This window comes from Perognathus longimembris, chromosome 11 (assembly GCF_023159225.1).
Source record: "Perognathus longimembris pacificus isolate PPM17 chromosome 11, ASM2315922v1, whole genome shotgun sequence".
Classification (NCBI taxonomy): Eukaryota; Metazoa; Chordata; class Mammalia; order Rodentia; family Heteromyidae; genus Perognathus; species Perognathus longimembris.
In genome coordinates, this window is record NC_063171.1 from 21,977,639 (window position 1) to 21,995,911 (window position 18,273).

The window sequence follows — 18,273 nt, forward strand, 5'->3', positions numbered from 1 at the left end:
TCATTTGTCACAGGCCCCTTTCATGGACCCACCACTTTGTCATTTGTCTCCTTCTCTTCCCAGAACCTTGCAGGGATCCATCCCCGCCAGGACGCTACTCAGAAGGCGTCACTGCTCCTTAACCTGCCATGTCCTTGAAAATGGAATTTGAGGGACATAGAAAAGGAACAGCATGCACATGAGCATTTAAGCCAGCAGGAGGGAAGGGTGAAGGGCGGGAAGACCCTTCGAGGTGATGGAGAGTTACAACGGCTTGGGGTCTCCAGCACCGTTTGATGTTCTGAATATATTGCCATGTATTTCTCACAAATCCTCCCAGGCCCATTCTCTTTTTCTCCTTCCTCTACAGATGAGAAAAGGGAGGCACAGAGAGGTCAGGTGATAGACTCAACACTGCACAGGTGGAAAGCATAAAAATATGCTTACAGATAGTCTAGTTCTATGCTCGCCAGCACCACCAGCACTATCAAATAACACTTAATTGGAGATTCCTGGGCATAGCCAGGCAATCCATCTGATCCATCCATGCATGCAGAGTTCACAACCCAGTGAGGCTGTCTGTCCTCTGTAGTCCATCTGTGAGCTACCTCATTGCATGGGCTGGGGTGTAGAGGGAGCAAAGAATACATCTGGGAATCAGTTTTGTTCTAATTTCAGGATTAATTCTCTGCCACAGTACTCAGACCATGCCTTACTTAGAGCATTTATTAAGCATTTATTATATACCAGCTACATGATTGGCCCTGGAGGCAATGGTGGGAAGTGTCAAAGTCCATGGTTTACTTTGCTACAGCCCAGAAGTATTTCTGTGAGAGCTAAAAGTCAGCAAAATGGTCCACTTGCTTTCCTTGCCTGGGGAGCCGGGTGGCAAAGAGGAGTTGGAGAACTGGTTTAGATGGGGCTCAGGTGCCTGGCATTCAGACCCATACTTGGCTATATTTGTGGAAGAAATCAAGAGACAAGAAACTAACCTGGATGCTTTTAAGCAAAGACTAGAGTTCGGGACCTCATCTTTTCTAGGAATACAGTTGGGACAAAGACCCAGGGTCATGGGTAATCTTTGCATTTCCCCTTTAGGGGTGAAATCTGGCAATCTAATTCAGTCACAGCTAAAGAATTGCTCTTTGGGTGAAATTTTTGCTAGACTAGGAAAAGGCCCGATTTTGTTATGAAAATAACCATCTTCCCTTTGCTTGGTACAAAGGGGACAGGCAAGTATACGTAGGTTGGTTCTATATCTTCTCTTCTGGACCTACTCCCTCATAGCACCTTGCAACTGTGCTCTTTTTGTTGTTTGTTTTTCAGTGTTGGGAATTGAACCCAGGGTCTCTTGCAAGCACTCTACCACTCGAGCATTGCTCAAGTAGTAGTAGTTTGCTTTTAAGATAGGGACTTGCTGCACTGGCCTCAAACTTTTTGTTTCCCTTTTTTTTTTTTCCAGTTGTGGAGCTTGAACTCAGGGTCTGGGCACTATCCCTGAGCTCTTCTCAAGACTAGCCCTCTACCACTTGAGCCACAGCACCACTTCTGGTTTTTGAGTGGTTAATTGGAGGTAAGAATCTCACGAGGACTTGTCTGCCCAGACTGGCCTCAAACCTCCATTCTCAGATCTCAGCCTCCTGAGCAGCTGGAATTACCAGCATGAGTCACCAGCACCCTGCAGCCTCAAACTTTTGATCCTCTTGCCTCTACTTCCCAAGTGACTAAAATTACAGGCATGAAACACCATGCCCAGCTTCATTGCCTGTTTTCCGACTGTATCTTCAAATTTATTTAAATAATTAAGAAACAGATGGCCTCAAGCTGGGCCTTCCTTCCCTCTTAATTTCCCTTGCTTACCTCCAGAGGACCTGAATCCAGCAACGCTGCTAGGAACCAACATTTGTGCAGAGATAGACACTCAGCTAAGTGTCTCACATCCCTTTTCTTGCTTCAACCTGGTAGGGCAGGTACAACATACCCTAGATTCACCTCTTTCTAGAGAAGACCTTCATGCAAGAAGATCAATTATCTGCACTGCTAACCCTGGGCTCTGTCCCAGAGCTTCGAACCAGAACCAGACAATCCATTTCCTCAGCTCCTAGGGAGGATGCTGTATAAGAAGGAGGAGGAGAAAGAGCCGCAGGAGGAGGAGAAGGAAGAGGAGGAGGAAGGAGAGGGGGTGAGGGGAGGGGGAGCAGGGAGAGGAGGTAGAAGAGGAAGAAAGTCTAGCCTGGGTCTGTTTGAAATAGCTGCAGGTGTCAAAGCTAATCTATAAAACAATTCCAGCATCGTGTTGCTGAAAGATTTTTACTGGAGGAGCTTAACTCAGCAGTTTCCCCTCAGGAACTGACTTACAACCAGGAAATGTAGATGTGTTAGATGTGGGCCAAGGTGACAGGAGAAAGACCTGGAAGGTTTGTGGGAGGAGGAGCAAGCAGCAAGGCAGGGACTAGACTTCAGGTTCTAAACCAGGAAGACTCCAGCCCATGCTGGCTCTGCTGGAATGTGACCCACATGAGCCTCTACTTACCTCTTTGAACAATGGGGTAATAATGGCTTCCAACTGACAAATATGGGCAAAGGAGGGACAAAGCTGGGATATGACCCAGCAAGGCTGCCTTCTGAGTTGTCTCATCCTGTAGGCTGATCCCAAGAGGGTACAGGGATAAATCTGGGAATTAGTCTTGTTTAATTTCAAAAAAATTTAGGGCTGGGATGTAGCTCAGTGACAAAGTGGTTTCCTAGCAAGAACAATGTTCTGGGTTTGATCCCCAGTACCAAAAAAGAAAAGACAAAAAAAAAAAAAAGAAAGAAAGGTTTAGAGTGCCTACATCATTCCTTAAGTCATGCATTTATTGAGTGCCTAATATATGTCAGCACAGGCCTAGTGCATACTAAGCTGCCCATATGTAAATGTTAAGTATCTTTAGTGTATAGGACAAAGCACTCAGTACCCTCCTGTGGCTTGGCCTTCTCTTTCCACAGCCCTGGCTCACTGAGATCGCCCTTAGCCACTAACCTTTCTGCTTTAAAACACTGACATGCAGAAAAGGGACAGGACACTGGAACTTGGGTAGCCTTTGGTGGTCAAGAAGAAAATACTGAGAGTTTTGGGGGTTGGAGAGGGCAAAAGATTTCCCCCAAGGAAGTATTCTGCAGAAGATCTAAGTCCTCTCCATCTCTAGGTTCATCTGAGTTTTATGGTTATGGGAAGTCAAACTCACAGCCTCTGATTTCCTTGGTTTGAATAAGGATGTTAATTCTCAGCTAAGTCTCCTGAGAAAGTGTTGATAGGATATCATGAGAGATCCAATATGAAAATATCCTAAGGCAAATGCTCCACAAGTACTCCCAATTCCTCCTCATCTCCTCTCCAACAACTCCTCAGTCCTTTCTATGCATACAATTACCGGGGTGGGGGTGGAGTTGTTCAAGGTCTACAGAATCTAGCTTCATAGGTCTGGGACCTGGAGTTGTGCATTTCTAGTGGTTTTCTGGGAGATGCCCCACTGAGTGTGATGAGCTGCAGGATTGGCGACCACTGGCCACACCGGGTATGGCACACACACAGCCTTGTAGCTGGTCAGAATTGAGACATACTGCAAGTGTAAATTACACATTGGATATTTGAAGGCTTAATATGCAGAAGAGAATGAAACATCTCATACAAATTTGTCTTTTTTATGCATGGTGTGAATATTTTGGATAGATTGGGTTAAATAAATTAGTGTCATTCATTTCAGGTATTTCTTTTAGTGTGGCTGTAGGAATCACAAGATTACCTAAGTAACAGATATGGTCCTTTTAGGGAGCAGTGCTTTCCTAGAGCTTTCGGACTTAGATGGGACTGTACACACACACACACACACACACACACACACACACACACACACACACACACGTTGTAGTCCCAGCATTTAGCACAGTTCTTGGTACTAAATGAGGGTGTTAAAAGCATCTGCTGGGGAGGTGAAAGGGTGGATACCAGCAAACACAGCCCCAGGAGCAATGGGCCCCCCACAGTGCTGAGGAGACCTCAGCTGCATAAGCTGGGCAGGTGGCTGAGCCTGAAGAATGACCACCTCCCTCTGGCAGTTGACCCTGACCTGCTACCCATCTATTCACTGTCATCTTCAGCTCCACCCTCTGCTCTTTTCAAGGTTTTGACAGCCAAGAAAAAGGAATTCTGGAGCTCACTCCCTAGGGCTCCCAGAAAAGAGCACAGGGCTGGAAAGGGACCAGTTGGGGACTACTTGAAGTTGAGGGCACAACTGTTCCCTGCCGGGCTTCCTGTATCCCGGAAAGGCCAGCCAACCTCATGGGCCCTGGCTGTCACTGCTACCCACTCCCCCATCCACACCAGGTCATGTCACCCCCTTGGCTTCTCTCTATGGTCCTGTCCTACCCCTGCCATGGCCCGGAAGCCCATGATCCAGGGGGCTTAGGCCCGCAGGAACCTTCCCAGACCTCTGTGAGCCCATTACCCAGGGGACAGGAGGAAGGGGGGGGGCACAGGCTGTCACTTTCAAGGGGTCTCAAAGAAGGAGAGGGAAAGAGGCTTCTGAAGATGCACCACCTCCCATCCTGCACTCCATCAGCAGACGTCTAGCCCAGAGCCCCGATTTCCTCTGCTTCCAAGCCTCTCAGAGATCTGACTCCCAGAGACTCCCTGAGTCAAGTTTCTGGACATGGGGAAATGGGAGGCAGGGGTTGGCTAGAGAGAAAGCCAACTCCAAGAAAGACTGGGGGCACTAGGAGAGTCCCCAGGGTGCTGGGGAGCTGAGCTGTACCCGGAATTGCAGGATACTGAGCATGTATAAGGAGGCTCACACCCTCCCACCTCCTTGTCCATTCCCTCTCCCCAAGCCTTAGCAGGACAAAGAGAATTCTGGAAGCATATAACTTACCAGAGGCCTGAGGAATCTGCCTTCATGTTAAGGATGGGAGGGAGGAGCTGCTCTCTTAGCTCGGCTGCTGTGGAGAAAAGTGGAGTCTGGGAGGCAAAGCCCCCCATCCAGAGAGGGAACAGAGTGGGGTATGAGGGTGGGGGGCTGCAGAATGCAGGACAGAGCCCAGAGCAAGCCTTCTCCTCTTTTCTCTGAGAGAAGGCACTCTGCTCCCCTTTGGAAGCTGGGGAAAGCTGGGTCTGCCTAGGGGGAGGGTAGCAGAGGGGCTGGAGACCGCCTCAGAGAAAATTAAATTGCACTTGAGGGCAAATTCTATTAGGGAATAGAGCCTGTCTCTCAACAGCCTGCGTCCATTTAGGTGATTAGCTCGGCCCAGCACCTCCACCCAGGGTCTGGCCAACTCTGTCCCACTGCTTAGGGAGCCAGGTGGTAACCTCTGGTGGCTTAGCCATCCGGCTTTCCTCCTGGTCCTCACCCACTATGGGAGTGCACTCTCTCCCCACCTGCAGCCCCCTAAGTCCCCTTTGAGTGAGCAAGGGCAGGCAGGAGGTGGAGCTGGGTTATACTGCAGGCCTAGAGCAGGGATGGATGGAGGGGTCAGAGGTTTAAGGGGAGAGATCACTGAGTGGTCTAGAGGGCTAGACTGCAGGGGGCTGTGAGAGTGGAGGGAGGTGGAAAGGTAGAGAGGGCAGGAAGGAAAGTGAGGAGATGGGCAAGAACAGAAGGAATCAGCAGGACTTAGAAGGAGTGAGTGGGTTCAGAGAAATATAGTAGCTGACATTCAGAGAATGGAATGCATAGTGGTAATGAAAGTGAGCCTAACAATGAATGGTGAAATAACTTCATCTATGAAATGGGCTTGATAATAATTTAGGCACTTCGTGGGCTGTTCCACTACTCCTGCACATGAATGAAGAGCAACAGACACTAGGGACTTGGGCTGAAGGCATACTCCAATTGTTAGGAGTGCTTGCCTAGCATGCACAAAGCCCCCAGTTCAAATCCCAGTACCCAAAACCCAAACCATAACAACAGACATTGGGGGCTATTGCTAGCTACTCAGTGTATGGTGTATATGCTGTCCACGCTTTGTCAGCTGCTTCTAGATTCAAAGCCCTTTGAGACCGTTTGAGGCCCATGCTGACCTCCTATTTCAAAGCATCACTATCACCCCTGGTGGGTGGGCACTCCCCTGGACCCTGCTGTCATCTGTGCCACAAAAAGATGACTTTTTGTCCAGTGACCAATAAGTCTGCTTGTTTCCCTCATCTATGGCTATTAAACTGCTTGATTTTCTTAATAAAAATGTATTAGAACACCCGCAGTGTATTCTGAAGAGACCCTTGCACAGTTTCCAGAGCTAGGAGAAATATAAGCATATACAAAATGAGTTCTGAGAACACACAGAGCATAGTCTTTGACCATGTGCATGAAGAATCTGGTTTATTGGACCCTCCTCTCACAGGCCACCTATGGCCACCTATGCGCCCTGGGGCCACAGAATTTCAGCCCTTGGTAAGTTTAACCTTTAAACCAAGGCCTAAACCCTGCTCTTATTGCTGGGGTGGTTGCACTCACCCCAAAAAGAAGGGATTAGTGTTGGGGGTAGGGAAGGGGACACTCAGAGTGTGGAGGAGGGAGGAGGGGGGGGACATAGAGACACAAGAGTCTCCAGGTTGCAGGTTAGGATGCTTCAGGCTGTGGCCTGAAGAAAGAAGCCCAGGCCTGTTCTTCCTGCCCCCTGCACTTTGGAGTCTCTTGTAGGGGAACGCTTCTCCCCAGCGATAGGTTCCAGTGAGCCCCAACTCAACCCTTGACACCTTCCCAATTTTCAGGGTGTAGATTTAGCATCTGAAGGTCCTGTAAGTCATGAGACCTGGCTGGTGTGGCAGATATCCAGGTACCCTCTTGTGGGGACTGTTCCAGTTGCCCAGGATCTAGGCTTTGAAAATGAAGTGTTGACAAGTCCCCTATTCTCCAAGTATACAGTCACATGGTGGGTGTGAGTATAGGCTCAGCTGTCATCATGACAAGAATATCCCTAATCACACATCACTTGGTGGGACTTGGGTACCCCCAACCTCGTCCCAGTCGTCTATGCATGAGGACTCCTCCAGGTGGCTTTGAGAAGGCTGATTCTTGTTTCACTCTGCGAGGCCATCAGCACAGCAGTCCTGGGCACCCACCATGTACCAACTGCAAGAGCTTCAGCAAGGCATTCAACCATGCAGATGCACATGCCTCTTGGTCCTGGCTTCTTCAGAGCCATCATGGAATCGTTGTGCTCCATGCCCACCCTGAGGAAGTGCTCCACAGAGTGGAGTGCTGGGCATCTTCCTCCACCCCTTTCTGCTGGCTGAATCAAAATGGCCTTGTTTACCTTTCTAATTCTAGCTCTCTACACAGGACTCAGCACAGTAGGGCTTCTTAGGAAGTATTGGTACACAAAGGGAAAGAGTGAATAAGTTTGTAAATAATTCACTGCTACAGTCCAAGAACGAGGAGAAAATCAAGCACTTCCTCCTAGGGTCGGTCAGCGAGGCTGGGAAGGGACACCTGCTCTCCACAGCAGCTGAGCCGCAATGGTGGCTCTGTCAAGCCTGGTTAGATTATTGGCCCTGTTATTAGTGTGGTCAGCTGGCTAGATACTCGCAGTGATGCGGCTGTCAGGGTCCCACTTACCTCTCATCTGTAATGGTCCCTGGCTTTTTATGTACTTCCTGCTCTCCTGTGGCACTCTATGGACTTTATTACATTCACCACATGGTCTCCTGTGATGGGAGCTAAAGTAGAAGGAAGGCTGGGAGAACAGTCCAGAAATGGAAGCACCAGCCTTCTACATCAGCCACTGGTGACTGGGGTAAGCCTGGGGGTTCCTGCATGTGTGCTTTCAGTATATGCCCCAGGCCAAGGGTGCACACCCTGCTTCTGCCTGCTTTCCACAGACCTTCCTTTAGTCAGGCCCCAGGAACTCAGTCTTGATTCTATTGCCAGACTGTAAGGCATTTTAGAAGTCTCCAAGCCCAACTGCCTAGCCAGGCAAATGTAATGACTGCAGCATCCTAGGTGACTGTTTTCTGCCTCAGTGTGGACACAAAATTCAGAGGCTTAGAGCAGTTAGAGGGGGCTCCATGGCAGTATGGTACACAGGTGGCCCCAGTGAACCACACCTCTGGTATTTGTGTCTTTGTAGAGTCCCGCTTCTTGATTCTGGGTTGGGCTTTTGACTTGCTTAACCAAATGAAATGCGGCATAAGTGACAGTCAGTTCTGAGACTGAGCTATAGGAAGCATGGCATTCCCTCCACCCACCCTGCCACTGGGCTTGAGTTTTATTTAATTATTATAAAAGTGATGTACAAAGCGGCTATCATTTCAGGCATGACATTCTGAGTAGCTTTGATCCCCCTCCCCCCCAGTCCTGTAAGAAGCCCAACTAGTTTAACTGAGAGACAGAGAAAGGTAGATGGAAGTGAGCGTGGGTGAAGACAGAGAGAGGAGTGAGCCAGCTAGCTTAGTTTCAGCAAAGCCCAATCCTCCATTTGCCCACCAGCTGAACACAGCCACATTAACAACCCTGGCAAGACCTGCAGGAGAGCTGCCAAGTGAAAACTAGCCCAGACTGCAGAGTTGTGCCCAAAGAAAATGGGTGTTGTTTGAAGCCGCATTTCGGAGGTGGTTTGTCCGACAGTGATGGGTAAAGGAAATAAACCAGAACATGACTCCCGAAACCTTGATGGCAGAGCAGAACCATAATAGATGGCAGTAGGATCTAATGTTTTACAATAACATCATCTAGAACATGTAGACTCTTTAGTGACTGGTACAGAGGAAGAGAAGCTGTGGAGACTTGGGTCCCTTGGTACAGAGATGACTTACATCATTTCCTTCCTCATCCCATTGGTTGGAACTAGTCATGAGGCCCCAGCTCCCTGCTCAGGGCTGGAAAATTGAGGAGCAAATGACTGCCTGGTGAGCATTACTGCCTCTCCCTTTGTTTTTAGACTTAATATTCAAATTTCAAACATCTGTGAGTGACATGCAAATGATTTGATAGGCAGTCATTTTAGTCATTTTGCTGAAGTAGAACTTCTTCCCATTTTTTAATCATGTTGATCCATATGCATCTCAAGAGTTCAAAGATGCACTATGGTAACAAATGATTAACACTTGAACCCAAGCAAGAGTTTGGCAGTGAATAAGGGTTCTTGAAACCTGCAGAAGTCATAAATCTCAGTGGAGACCCAGGTGCCTGTCAGGGTGGCCAGAGGGACAATTGGAGAAATAGACAAGCTTCAGAACACCAAGGTCTCAAAATGTTGCAGGTTGAGGAAAACTTGGGCTTTTAGGCTGTGACATCTTCCTAAGAAATACTTCAGGCTGTGCCCTGCCCTGCTGAATAGCTGCATTCCCCCCCACCCGCCCCTGCCAAAAAAAAAAAAAAAAAAAAAACCATCAAAACAAAACTTCTGCCTACAGGATCTGGTCCAAATCTCCAGGCTGTCCTTCATCCTAGGATATGGCTGCTTACTCTTAGCATCTCAGCTCTACTCTCCTCCTCTGTTCCTCCCTACCCTACAACTCATGTGAATTTCCCATGAACACTCTACTCCTGCTATAGGATCACCCCTCAACTCACTGTGCCACGAGGAGGAGGTGACTGCTCACACCCACAAGGATTGTCACTGTGTACATTCCAAATGAGGTGTATGAAACTCTCTACAGGTCAATCTCCTGGCTATGAACATTACTTCCTCCATCTTCTCTTTTCCCTCTGGAGAAGACTGCCTGAAGCTCTCCTCTGGAAGGGGGCACCTCTTCTTGTGTCCCACTGAATCTGCAATTATGGCTTCTGGTAGTGATTTTCAAAACATGTCTATAATTCTTAAACACCTCCTCCAAACACAGCCACAATATGGAGTCAGTCTTTTTAGTCACAGAGACAAGACAGTGGTGACAAGAAGTGTTGCTCTGGCCACAGGCTGGACACAGAAAGGTATTCTTCCAGAAAGAGAATGAGCGCCACTTCCTCCCTCTGATCTGAGAGGTGACAGCTTCCTTTAGGCTGCTAATCCACCATGAAAGCTGTGTTTCACACTTGAGCTCTGGAGTGGGCCTGCAGGGAATTGTTCCAGGGAGAGTAAAAATTGGAATCCATCAGGGTAATTTGTCCATTTTACCACACACGATGCCATTCAGGGCTGGTGCTCAAGGCCTGAGCTGGGCCTACTATGATTAAAACTGGTCTCAGAGAGATGAGTGCTGGACTTGGTTACCCTTGGTTCAGTGAGGGCTTGGCCAGCTGACCAGCAAGTCTGGCCACTGGTCCTGGCATGCTATTCACCTGCTGTGTCATCCCAGCTATGCATCTCATTGCTCTGCTCCTCCCAGATCAAGGGCAAGATCCTGCCAAGCCTGTTGGGCAGATTTGTCCTTGGGTCTAACAAGGGAGATGGAAGCTGGGGTCTTACATATTGCAAGTACTTTCTTTTTTCTTTTCTTCTTTCTTTCTTTCTTTTTTGAGATAGCCTCTTCAACTTCCTCCCAGTTTGTGGTCTCTTATTTACTTTCCCATGGAAGGAAATTCTTCATTGAGAGGTAAGCCCATTGATACTTTACCTTATGGTTTCAGCTTTGCACTTCCTGTGTAAGAGGTACTTTATCTACCACTCTACTTTAGTAGTGTACTCTCATATTTTCTTTTATTGGCTTTATAATGTTTCATATTTATGTATCTAAACCTGAACCATCCATCTTTGGTATAAAGCATGTATAAAGCCAGCTTTGTATCAGCAGTTACTAATTCATTGATTTATGTAGTCACCTGTATTATATATCATGTTTTCATAGATATTCCTTTAAATCTTTTTTTTTTTTTGCCAGTCCTGAGGCTTGAACTGAGGGTCTGAGCATTGTCCCTAAGCTTTTGGGCTTAAGCCTAGCACTGTACCACTTGAGTCACAGTTCCACTTCTAGTTTTTGGCGATTAATTGGAGATCAGAGTGGACTTTCTTACCTAGGCTGGGTCTGAACGGCAATCCTAAAATCTTAGCTTTCTGAGTAGCTAGGATTACAAGCATGAGCCATTCATGCCCAGCTCCTTTGGACTTTTTATCATAAGCCAGTCATCCCTTTATTGGTTACAGTTCTTTTTTCTACCATTACTCTTAAACTCAGGGCCTGGTGCTCTCGTTTAGCCTTTTTCTCCAAGACTGGTATTCTATGACTTGAGCCACATCTCTACATCTGGTTTTTTGCTAGTTAATTGGAGATAAGAGTCTCATGGATTTTTCTGACTGGGCTGGCTTCAAACCTTAATCCTCAGATCTCAGCCTCTTGAGAAGCTAGCTTTTTAGGGGCCATTTATGAAGAGCTCCATCACTACTATGACAAATGAGGGGAGGGATGGATTCTTTCCACTCAGTGCCTCAGCTGAGTCCTTCATAGTGGTACCTGCTGAGCTAACTTAAGGTTGTTACCTGAAGGCACAGTGCCAGAATCCCTTATGTGAATGGCACAGCAGAGTCCCTTGAGTTTGTGTGAGATAAGACAGGATGCTGGCATGAAGTGTGCTGCCATCATTAAGCACTTATTGTTTGCCATCATGGCACAATAGTCTGGTGAATTAGGCAGCTTATCTCCACTCATGCACAAAGACAAGGGGACTTCAAGAATCAGATTAACTTGCTCAAAGTCACACAGCTGGGAAGTTGAAACTTGTTCAGATTCAGACATCAGATTCCAAGTTCACTATCTTTAAGACTAGACTTAACTCCTCAATCCAGCCCAACCTAGATATAAGGGCTTCCTTTGGGCCTCCTGGGTAGGCTGCCCCTGGGCTCTCCCACTACCTGCCAAGGCTGTTTGACCCCTCCTTAGGCCTCTAAGAATAGGGACTAGAGCAGCCCTTTGGCTCTCCACCCTCTACTTCTTGGCTTTGAATCTCAGGTCCAGGATAAGCCCCTGGACCCGCTCCTTGCTGGTCTCCATCCTCAGGGAGCACTCATCTCCATTTGCACCTTTTATCTCATTTTCCTTTTTGCCTGTCTTTACTTGTAAAATTTATTTCCAGACAGCAGGGAATATGTCTCCTCTATTTTCTTCAGCTTCTAACCCAAGGCAACATCAAGGAAATCCTGAACACTAAAATGTTCTTTGCTTAGGAATTCTAATGCTCACTAGTCTGCTTCATTGGACTGAGTATATACTTTCTCCTCTGCCTGTGATAGATCTCTCTCATTTTCCTTGCTGATGCCTACTATCTTTCACCTCCTGAATCCTTGACAGGTAACATGCCACACATAAGCAGGTCTTTCTAGCCCCAGAAAAAAGAAAGAAAAAAAAAAAAAAGAAAAAGCACGGCCTTCTCTCCAGACTCTGTTTTGCCACAGGAGCCTTCCACAGGTCAGAGAAACAAGGCAGGAAGGACTGCAAGGCACAGCAAGCCCCAGCGCCCAGCCTGGCAGCCTGGTGGGGGAGGGGAGCAGCTGGTGGGCAGGCTGGCTTATCAAAGCTGTGGACCAGAGCCCTGGGGAAATCAAGGTGAAAGGCAGCAGTCCTGCAAAGGAGGCCCACCCTGCCTATCAATCAGAGGGGCTGGGACAGGGCAAAATGAAGCCTGCTGTAAGGAGGGAAATCCACGCTAAAAAGGCCCCTGAATAAGACTTTACCTCCCTCTCTGGTCCTGTGGATAGACCCTATTGAGCCAGAGCAGCCCATGACAGCAATTCTAGCTGAGTTCCAATCCTAAACACCCAGGTCTTATACTGGAAAAGATGGTCACTGAAGCCTAACAGGAGTTGCTGACACAAATCCTCTGCATTTAACATTGTGTAAGAAACCAGGTGGTGGGGAGCAGGTACCCCAGTGGTATTGGCTGGAGGCCTTGAGCACTGGCTCTGACCCCCCTGACCTGCTTGCTGAATGTGCTGACCTGTCAGCTTCTCAGACTCCAGCCAGGGCCCACCCAGCACAAGCTGCCCAGGAGGATGGAGGGAGCAGGTGGGTGGCTTAGGCTGAAGCACAGAGAAGGAAACTGTCCGAGATGCTAAAGAGGTCAAATGACACCAGCAAGGATGGGAGGAGGGAGCCTTGCCTTCCCCATCCCCCCACCCCAGCTGTCCCTATACAAGGGGTGTCTGACCTGAGTGAAGATGTCAGAGAAAACCCCAAATCGGATTGAGGCTCCTGCCCCCCTTAATGAGGTTCATTATCAGCTGCTCTTATCCCTGTAAAACCCAGCAGGCTGGATTAGGGACAAGCACTCTAATCCGGGTGACTTCCTGCTGAGCAGCAGCCAGGCTTGCTTGGACAAGCAAGCCCTTCATCCTGGAAGAACTAAGGCCCGAAGGTGCAGATGGCTTCTCCAGATACACTCAAGCAGGAGTTCTGGGGAGATGGGAGAGAAGAGGTGGCAAGGCCACATATAATAAAGCCAGTCTCAACTGCATATAGAAACTGAAGGCTTTGCCAGGTGCTGGTGGCTCACACCTGTAATCCTAGCTACTCAGGAGGCTGAGATCTGAGGATCCAGGTTCAAAGCTAGCCTGGGCAGGAAAGTCTGTGAGACTCTTATTTGCAATTACCCACCAGAAAACAGGAAGTGGTAGTGTGGCTCAAAGTGGTAGAGCACTAGCTAGCGTTGAGCTGAAGAGTTCAGGGACAGCACCCAGGACCAGAGTTCAAGCCCACGACTGACAACAACAACAAAACTGAAGGCCGGGGAACAGAACATTCTGGGGCAGTGGGGAAAGGATGGGGAGTCTTCACCTAGGGGAGGCTGGATGCTTCACACCATGTTCAAACCTTGACACTAGGTTTCTAAGGAACTAGTTAAAGAACACACAAATGCTTGCCTTAACAAAAATAATTTATTCCACATCCCTGCCTAGTGGTGGGGTATTGTGGGAACCAAGTACATATACAGCCTTATCTGCCCCAGACCCCAGGACCTCTCTCAGCCCAGAGATGGAACCTTGAGGGAGAGGATACTCCTCACTGCCATCAAGCCAGCACCCTCCACATCCAATAGCTAGCAATGATTCAGGAGACCAAAATAAAAGCCAAAAGACCCAGTTCAGAGGAAGGAGCCCTATGGGGAGAAGCCAAAGCATATCCTTCTCACTGTACCCATCACGGTTGAGCCCACAGCCATGGCATCACAAAGCCCAGCATGCTTCCTAGTCTGCCACCTCATCGGGATCCACCAAGCAAGCCATACCCACAGCAAAGCAACTGCCACCTGGGCAAGTCCACACCAACCCAATACACGTGTGCAGCAGAAACGTTCATCTTAACCTCATCTGGGAGATAAAAAAGATTTCCAGAAGATTCCAGAACCCTCTTCCTAAAGCCAAACCCCACACAGGTCTGAGATGGAGGTTAGGTAGACCAGAAGTGGTTCTTCCTCTTCAAAGGCCTCTTCAGGAACAAAAGGAGACAGGGGCAGATGGAGCCCCTGGAATGCAGTGAGGAGGGTCCCAGAAGCCCACCCAGCCTGAAATCCTTGTCTGAGAAGGAAACTTTGGGAATTCTGAGCTTGCACACTCCAATTTAGAGCCAAGACTAATCAGGAGAGATGGAGGCTTCAGCAAGAATAAGGCGGGACTTCAGATAAGCTGAAAAACAGGAATTTGGTGCTGAGAGACCAGGGCCTGACTCTCCCAGATTCCCCTCAACTGCTGGTCCAAATTCCAGTCTTCCATCTATGGGACTCTCCTTCCCTGCACTGCCAAGGATTCACTAGAGCAAACAAATGACTTTCCTGGTCTTCTCATGCTCTCAAGCTGGACAGGGGTCAAGGGTGGAGGGGAAGCCAAGGGCTGCAAGGGCCCCATGGATAGCAGCTCCCTTCCCCACCCCTTCCCAAGTTGGACAGTTCAAGCCACAGGGTGACCACCATGGCCTTTAAGGGCTCTCATCCTGGCCCGGAAATAGGTATACACAGCCAATAAACCCATGAAGGACAGGGAGTAGAGTCCCACACAAAGGCTGACATCCAGGTGGGAGAAGCCCCCTCCTAGCACTTGTAGCCAATGGCCTTTGCCCCGCAGAGCTGGGGCCCCTGGCTCCCCCTGCAGTATGCTAGCCAGCTGCTTGGAGCCATGCTCCCCTCGCCTCAGCTCTGAAGGGCCTTGGAGATGGCTCACCTCAGCCCAGGACTCAGCAAGCAACACGGCCCCCGTGTCTCGCTTGCTCAAGTGTCGCTGACCCAGGAGCTGCTCTGATACATCCCTCTGCAGCTCTTTCACATGCTCAGGAGACCCCTGCCCTGGCATAGTTCTAGTCATTCGGAGGCCTGGGTACAGATCCTGGGGGCCACTTGCCTCAGGTCTGGGGGACCCTGCAGTACCCCCCTGCTGAAGGCCCAGTGCCGAAATTCTGGTTGCCAGTTTCCATGCACCCATCACCAGCTTTGGAGTATCTGTAAAGCTCTGCACAGCCCTCAGGTGGGCCAGCTCAGCTGTAGGGGAATCCAGGATGATGTTTCTTGGGGAGAAGTGGACCTTGAGGAAGTTGAGGGTAGCATCCACATCCCACACTGGCACCCCGCTGAGCTCATTATGGCAGGTAGTACAGAGTTCACGTGGTGGCCACTGCACCTTGGGAAACTGGGGGTCTTCACTGGGGGCACCTGGAGAGGAAAGCACACACAGGCTGCCTGTGAAGGAACTCAGGCTTCACTTCTCCATTCTGAATACCCACTTCCTTAGCTGCACAAAGAACTCACCATACCTTCAAAAGGATGAAGCCAAGAGATACATAGAAAACTTGCACAGAGCCTAGCACAGCAGGCTTGCAACCTGTGATGTATCTGCACCCCACCCACCCCAGCCCTCTGGCTCCAGGAATTTTCCCAGGGAAAAGTTGGCTTTGCATCCTGAACCTGGCATGGCAAAATGGTAGGAAGACATGGAACGAACAGGCTGGTTGGTCTACCAGTATTTGTCCTTTCTTTTTTCCCCTCACATTTTTCTGAGATTTCACTTGTGTTGATTAGAACTATACTGTGTACATTCCCTTACCTGCAAGGCGAGCATTGACCTTGTTGTGGCTAGTCCAGAGCCAGAGAACTGCATCATTCGGACTTCGCACCTTGTGCATAGAGGCAGCTGCCATTTGCTCAAAGTGGCCAGCGCACTCTCGGCAGCCAAAAAAGTAGCGGACGTAGTTCCGGATGGCTTGGAGGACTTCCTGGCCATTAGCTACAGGGGGAGGAGACACCATCACAGAGACCCTACAGGCTGCCCCGGCCTACCAGCTCTATGTTCATTCCCTCCATAGGACAGCCTGTCCTTTCCATCTCTGCTGCAGTGACTCCCGCACAAATGCCTCACATCCTCCTAGAGATGAGGACCTGGTCTCCCCATGCCAACTTCTCCCTTTCCAGGGGTTATTTTAGAGATGACCCCTTTTCCTCTTAAATTCCTAAACCTCAGCTCTCAGAAGGGACCAATCCTGCCACATTTCTATCTTGGGTTTCAGGTTTCTAGAACTGTAAGACAATGTCCACTGTCAGAGCCTCCAGCCTGTGCCAACATGTATGCAGCAGGGAACCATCTTGCCTCATGGAGGACAGAACAGGTCTGAGGCTGGTAGGGACTTACCTGGTTGGTCTGAATGGTCTGCACTTTGTTGACTTGCCTGCACAGTCAAGGTGTGGAAGAGGACCCACAGGGAGCAGGGAAAGCCTCGGAAATGTGGCTGGCTACCCTGGCAGCCAATCCAGTTCACCTTCTCAGCAAGAACAGAGTCCTAAAGGACACATGTAAGAGTGAGTGCACAAAAGAAAAGAAAAAGTTGTGGGAAAGGAGGTGATGAGAGAAGCCTCCTGGAGAGTCCATCAGCTCACAGCCCTAGGACCCTTAGGGCGCAGCCTATCTTCTCAAAGCATTGTCCATCAAAGGGTCAGCAAGATTGGAAACACCCTCATTCTAGCCTCACCTCCTGTGAAACCAGGGCTGATTGTTACAGACCTTCAAGCATTGACATCCCACAAGTCTATACATTTATAGAAACATATAAAAGTACCCACTTTTATGAATAGCTACAAGAGCAGGAACCCACATAGTAGGAAGCACCATGGGCCTGGAGGCAGCACAGTCATGTTTGAAAACTCTGCTGCTTCACCTAGTGGCCCTTTATGCTCTCAGACAAGTTATTTAACCTCTCTTATCCTCAGTTTCTTCATCTGCTAAATGAGGATACTATCTACCTCCTGCACATTTACAAGGATAAAAGTGGTATGCTCACCAGGCGCCAGTGGCTCACACCTGTAATCCTAGCGACTCAGAAGGCTGGGGTCTGAGGGCCACAGTTTGAAGCCAGCTGGGGCAGGAAAGTCTGAGAGACCCTTATCTCCCATTAACCACCAGAAAACTGCAAATGGGGTTGTGGCTCAAAGTGGTAGAGTGCTAGCATTGAGAGCAAAAGCTCAGGGACAGCACCCAGGACCTGTTCAAGCCCCACAAGCAAAAAAAAAAAAAGTGATATGCACATAGAGGTGAGAGGTTAGTAGCATTTTAGTTACTATTAGTGGAATGAGACCTCTGCCTGCTTCCTGGATACAGACTGAAGGAGCTGGAGATTACAGTGTTAACCCCTTCCATTCCCTTAAATATGAAGGATGGTGAGAAAACCATCATTTGCCTCCCAAACTTACCTCTCTCCTGCTGTCCAGAGCAATTTTAAAGAAATTGTAGGGAATTTTTTTTCTCTGCTGCTTTATAAGCCAGTCATTTACAGAGTGCAGAAAGTTCTGGACCAGAGGCTGGCCAGGAAAGTACTGTGGGAAGAAATAAGAGGACATTGGAGAGTGAAAAGCATTCTGCCACTTTCATAGTCCTGCAGAGTAGAAGAAAGGGTGGTCCAAGGCAAAACCACTAGGAAAATATTCTGCCTAAGGCACAGATTTGAACTTCTCGCTGCCTTTGCTCTTTGAACCTGGTAAGCCAAGAGGAAAGGGTGGGGAAGGAGGAGACTCTAAGTGGGGGCAGAGCCCCAAAGGTCTTTCTTCTTAAGACTGAGGCTCTCATGCTAACTTGGACCATCACATGCCGCCACTCAGAGGAAGCCTGACTCCTGAGCTATCCCTCAGGGCTGCTCTTCAAGTAGTCTTCTGATGGGAGCAGCTGGCTAGGCTGGAAAAGACCTTACATTTGTATTCATGGACTACCAGTAGGGACAGGCCAGCTCAGGGGCTTATAGCCAACATCCAAATCTTGATGGTAACTCCCAACAGTCTCAGAGGAACATGAAAAGCTACTTTGACAATAAGTCAACTCAAATCTGATTAGTATCAGCACTTTAAAACCACAAGGACTCCAGGGAGGAGGATATATGTGTGTGTGCACACGTGTGCATGCGCATGGGTAGGAGTGGGGGTG

At 48.8% G+C, this 18,273-nt stretch overlaps 1 protein-coding gene across 1 annotated transcript in view; it reads right to left on the minus strand.

Moving 5' to 3' along the window:
• Positions 1 to 13,744: 13,744 nt before the first annotated feature.
• Qsox1 (quiescin sulfhydryl oxidase 1) overlaps positions 13,745 to 18,273 on the minus strand; it is a 34,246-nt gene continuing 29,717 nt past the window's right edge. The window contains exons 9-12 of the mRNA XM_048357357.1: positions 17,550 to 17,672; positions 16,495 to 16,642; positions 15,913 to 16,092; positions 13,745 to 15,521 (exon numbers count right to left, since the gene is read on the minus strand). Coding sequence (XP_048213314.1) covers positions 14,767 to 15,521; positions 15,913 to 16,092; positions 16,495 to 16,642; positions 17,550 to 17,672 — 1,206 coding nt within the window. The 3' untranslated portion in view covers positions 13,745 to 14,766. The remainder of the gene's footprint in view (positions 15,522 to 15,912; positions 16,093 to 16,494; positions 16,643 to 17,549; positions 17,673 to 18,273) is intronic.